The sequence below is a fragment of the Austrofundulus limnaeus genome, unplaced genomic scaffold (assembly GCF_001266775.1).
Source record: "Austrofundulus limnaeus strain Quisiro unplaced genomic scaffold, Austrofundulus_limnaeus-1.0 Scaffold2364, whole genome shotgun sequence".
NCBI lineage: Eukaryota > Metazoa > Chordata > Actinopteri > Cyprinodontiformes > Rivulidae > Austrofundulus > Austrofundulus limnaeus.
In genome coordinates this window covers 4,742-10,091 of record NW_013954766.1, presented here as the reverse complement: position 1 = coordinate 10,091, position 5,350 = coordinate 4,742, and the positions used below count along the sequence as shown (strand labels likewise).

Below are 5,350 nucleotides of genomic sequence, written 5' to 3'. Positions count from 1 at the left end.
ATAATAAGCTTCTCCTCCTCTGACCTTCACTCAACAAAACTGATTCAACATTGAGTGAAAACAACTACTTTTCCAGCTATCACTGTTGCTTCACTATGACACGGAGTGCTGCGGGTGGGCAGACGGATAAATAATATTTTAGAACCAGCAGTGCAGCATCTTCAGCCCATTAAACTGCTCAGTCCGAAACCAGAGAGACACTCCTGTTAGTTGCTTTCTCCATTCTGTGTGACTGCTTCATATCTATACGGCTGGATGGTTTTTATCTTTAGTTTCATTGTGAAATCTGTTTCAGTATCATAGGTGAGCATAATAAGAAGTCAGATATTTTGACATTTTTGACGTTTACCTTAGCAACTGAAATTATGGTTTTGGGCTCTGCTCCTTAGCTCCATTTAGCAGGTGGAAATTTTAATTTTTTAAATATTTGTGATATGTGAATAATTTAAATCACAAATTTAAATAAAATATTATATGAATGCAAAATATGCAAAATACACATTTTTGGGGCTTTTCCCTTCATTTCACCTTTAAGGCCATTTGTCTTGAAAACTGAAAAAGTACAACTAAACAGATGAAGCATAAATGGCAGGAAGCTGGAGCCAATGTACTGTATGTGACCGAACTGTAAGAAATGGCCTAAAGGAAATGGGATTTCAATACAGGAAAGCTAAAAGGAAACCATCATTGACACCTAAACAAAAAAGAACAAGACTGCAATGGGCCAAGGAGAGGTAGTCATGGACTGTGGATGACTGGATGAAAGTTATCTTCAGTGATGAGTCAAGAATCTGCATTGGACAAGGTGATGATGCTGGAACTTTTGTTTGGTGCGGTTCCAGTGAGTTTTATGAAGAGGACTGCCTGAAGAAAACAACCAMATTTCCACAGTCCTTGATGATATGGGGCTGCATGTCAGGCAAAGGCACTTGGGGAGATGACTGTGGTTAATTCTTCTATCAATGCACAAGTTTACATTGACATKTTGGACAGTTTTCTCATCCCTTCAGTTGAACAAATGTTTGGAGGTGATGAAATTATTTTCCAAGATGAAAATGCATCGTGCCATAGGGCAAAAACAGTGAAGGCATTCCTTGGAGAAAGACACATTCAGTCCATGTCATGGCCTGCAAATAGTCCAGATCTCAACCCAACTGAAAACCTGTGGTGGAAATTGAACAAAATGGTCCATAAGAAGGCTCTGACCTGCAAAGCTGATCTGGCAACTGTTATCAAAGAGAGTTGGCACCAAATTGATGAAGAATACTGTTTGTGACTCATCACGTCCATGCCTCAGAGACTGCAAGCCATTATAATTCAAAGGTGGTGCAACTAAATACTAGTGATGTATTTTGAATGGTCTTTTGTTTATCTGTTTTACATGATTCCATACATTTTTTCCTCAGAATTCAGTGATTCCATATTTTTTCCCTGTGCTTGGTCAATAAAAGTAACATTCACTGACTTCCACAATGTTTTCTCTTCATTTCTTTGAGTGCTCCTGAAAGCCAACCAGTTGCACTTTGTAATGACCTTATTATTGTATCATGTTTTTGATCTGAGTTTGTTTTACAGAATGAAATGTCTGAATGAGTGCTCATCCAAGACTGGTGGTTCCATACTTTTTGCCAGGGGTTGTAGCTCTTAAAAGAGTTTTTTTTTAATGTCGCTCCTTCTGGTTGAGTTTGGATGTGCTGTTAGGCTGTAGAAATGACCCTGCTGCTGAAAAACACTCCCACTTTATGATGCTGCCATGCTTCAGTGTTGAAATATTGTTGGTAGATCCTTTGATGTCATGGTTTGGTGTATTATTTTTAACTGGCGTAGGTAAACGAGAGCACATACTGTAACTCCAGTTTTGGCTTCTTTTCATGGGCTACCTGTTTGGTTTCGAATCCATTTAAAAGTTCGTTTGTTTCTAAGTCTCTTAATGGTCTTAGCCCTTCTTATTTGTCTGAACTACTTCACCCTTACATGCTATCACATACTCTTAGATCATCCGACCAGAACCTTCTAGTAGTCCCAAATACACGTTACAAATCCAGAGGAGACAGAGCCTTTGCAGCTCTGGCTCCTAAATTACGGAATGAGCTGCCGCTGAAGGTCAGGCAGGCCCCAAATCTTTCTGTTTTTAAAACTCATTTAAAAACACATTTCTTCTCTTTGGCTTTTGAGAGATTTTGCATCTGTGTCTTGATTTTGTACTATTTTTGGTATTTGTGATCTTTGTATTGTCGTTTTATTTTTGATGTTTTATTCTATATGTTTGTACAGCACTTTGGTCAGCTGTGATGTTGTTTTTTTAAGTGCTTTAGAAATAAAGTGGTATGGTATGGTATGATATTCTCTGATTGTCAGAAGTCTTTCTATAAAGCAGTGTGAGTGTTTATCAGTAAGGTACATTCAGATTAATTTACTACAGGTGGACTCCAGTCATGGTGGAGAGACATCTTAGCAAAGTTCAGGAGAATCTGAAGGCATCTGACCTAAATTTTAGGGTTTGTTTTTTTAATAGCTTTACAAAAAATGATTAAAAATTTGGCTTTACTTTTTCAGTATGGTATGCTGAAGTTAGATTAATGACAAAACCATAAATTAATGAATGTAACATCAGTATTAAAAAAAACTAAACATGAAGGTGGTCTGAGTGTCTGTTATTTGTAGAACTCCAGTTTCTGCTTCATGAACCTCCAAACTCWTTGAAACAGGAAGAGGAAGTTCTGACTTACATCTGAGGCAGAAGTCAGTGAAACTCTGAGCAGTCAGTCCTGAGCATCAGCCATGGAGGTCCCAGCTCTCTGCACCCACATGTGTAAATACACCTGATTATCTTGTTGGTTATTTGTTGGTTGAAGCAGCACATGGTGATGTCAGATGTTTGTTTTTTTACAGTGTTTGTCCTGCTGGCAGCACAAACTGCTCAGAACCATGGTGAGTTGGAAAATGCTCGTCTTTNTTTTTATTATAAAACTAAAAATAAAAACATTTATGTTTAATGCCTGGAGTCTTTCAGAACCTGACCGGAGTAATCTGTTGAGTAATCTGATGCCTATGATGAAGGTCAATGATATTTGATCATAAATAACACTCAAAGATCCAGAAGATAAAAGCATCATTAAGAGGTGGTACAATGTTTTACAAAGAAATTCTTTTTTATTTTTTCCAATTCCTTTTCTTTTTTTCTTTTTAAATCATCCAAGTTGTTTATTTCTTTCTGCCTTTTTTCAATTTCTTTCTTAATGTTGTTTTTGTCTTGAATTTCATGCAGTAGTTGTTGATGTTTGTCCTTTACATCAGCTTTCAGCTCCTTTTCTATCTGAATCTTCAGTTCATTTAAAAGTTTGTATTCATCTCGGGTTTCTTTCATTTCCCTTTCATGTTGTTGCTTCAAAGCTTCAACTTCTTTTTGTTTTTTCTCCCTGAACTCATTAAACTCTTCCGCTTGTTTTCTGGCCTCATCTTCATGTTTCCTTTTCATGTCCTCTAGATTTCTCTTGTATTTATCTTCCATTTCTTTTCTCTCCTTCTCTTCCCGTTCTCTTCTCTTCTGATCTTCTTTTTTTCTTTGGTTTTCAAATTCCTTTTTTTTCCTCTCAAATTCATCTTGAAGCTTTTTCAGTTTTAATTCTTCTTCTTTCCGTGTCTCTTCATCCTCTCTCTGTCGTTTTTCCCACCACTCTTTTCTTTCTTTTTCTCTGGCTTCTCGTTTTTCTTCTGTCTCGTTCTTCATCTGTTCCAGTTTTCTGTCGATGGTCTCTTTTTCTTCTGATTTTGATTGGATTTTTTTCTCCAAAGCTTCTCGTTCTTGCTCCCACTCTTTTTGTTGTTGTTGTTCATCTTCTTTTCTTTTTTTCTCTTCTTCCTCTCTTTTTTTCTGCTCTCTCTCTTTCTGCTCTCGCTCCCTTTTTATATTTTCTTCCATTTTTTTTAGTTGTTCATCTTTCAGTTTTCTCTCTTTTTCCATTTCTGCTCTCTGTTCTGCCATTCTCCTTCTCAATTCTTCTTTTTCTTTTTCATGTTTTCTTTCCAGCTCTTTTTTCTGTTTTTGCATCTCTTCTTCCTTTTCCTTCAGGATTCTCTTCATTTCTTTCTGTATGGCAGCTTCAGCTTTTTGCAGCATCTCATTTGTGTAGCAGCTGCCCCCATTTGTCTTTACCATGGTGTCGATCTTCTGGATCAGTTCGCTGACTTGTGTTTGGTTATTTTTATCACGATTATTAAACACGTGGTATTTACCTCCACAGTCAGAGATCAGCTTTTTAAATGAATCATTACAGCTTGTCTCAATGTACTTTTCAATAGTTTTTCTCTCCGCTTCCAGATCATCTCCTCTTGTGAAAAGAACAATAGTGAATGAYTGAGAATTTTTTCCAAAAACGTCCTTAAGTAATTTTAGTGTCTCCTTCTCTTCTGGTGTGAATCTGCCAATCTGGATTACCAGCAGGAAGACGTGTGGTCCTGGAGCCAGCAGACTGATACATTTTACCAACTCTTCATTAACTTCATCATGAGACAAAGTGCTGTCAAACAGACCAGGAGTGTCAACAACAACAACAGAACGWCCATTAACCTCAGTCTGGCCTTTTTGGCAGCTCTTAGTCACCGACTGCTGAGCTGATTCTGCTGTAAATAACTTTCTTCCAAGAATGGTGTTCCCTGACGAACTCTTTCCACAGCCAGTTTTCCCAATCAGAACAATCCGAAGACTCCCAGAGCTCTGAGACTGTTCACCATCTGTGAAATTAAAAGGAAACTGGGTCAATTTATTGTCATTTATGTCTTAACTATGAATAAAATTGCATGTTTCTAACACAAAAAAAAACCTTCATAAAGAAATGTGTCAAACTTACCTTGTCAGCTGAAACTACTCATTTCACATTTTCTCTAAAATATAAGTTCTGTTACTTTTTCCATAAGAACTCTATGATTAAACTCCTTGATTAAACACTGACTGTTGAACACCTGACAAATAATTAACTCCCTGGTTGAATACACATTTTTTTTAACAAATTAACTGTTATAACCCCTGTATTTTTGGTCGTTACCTCCACCAAGGAAGGAATGTTATTGGTAATGTTTGTGTACAAGATTAACCAAAACAATATAGACAGATTTTCATTAATTTTTAGGGCAGGCTAATTTCATCACAAAGACCAAATGTTTGAATTTTGGTGCAGATCTGACATCTGACAGAGCTGCTGCCACAAAAAAGAAACCTAAAACAGAAAACAGTCATAGGCTACATTTTACTGATGATGTCATACAGTGACTGCCAATCAGGTCCGTGTACATTCAGGCAGTTCATTTTTTCATTTGAAACAAAACGGATTAACCTAACCATAACCTAACC

The 5,350-nt window shown here is 37.0% G+C and overlaps 1 protein-coding gene across 1 annotated transcript; it reads right to left on the bottom strand.

Moving 5' to 3' along the window:
• Nucleotides 1-3,003: 3,003 nt before the first annotated feature.
• LOC106510867 (GTPase IMAP family member 4) lies at nt 3,004-4,737 on the bottom strand (the record flags this gene model as incomplete). The annotated part of the gene is given in 2 exon segments (XM_013999596.1): nt 3,004-3,931; nt 3,971-4,737. Coding segments are annotated over 2 exon segments (1,583 nt in total), but the record flags the coding sequence as incomplete, so codon positions are not given.
• Between the last annotated feature and the right edge of the window lie 613 nt (nt 4,738-5,350).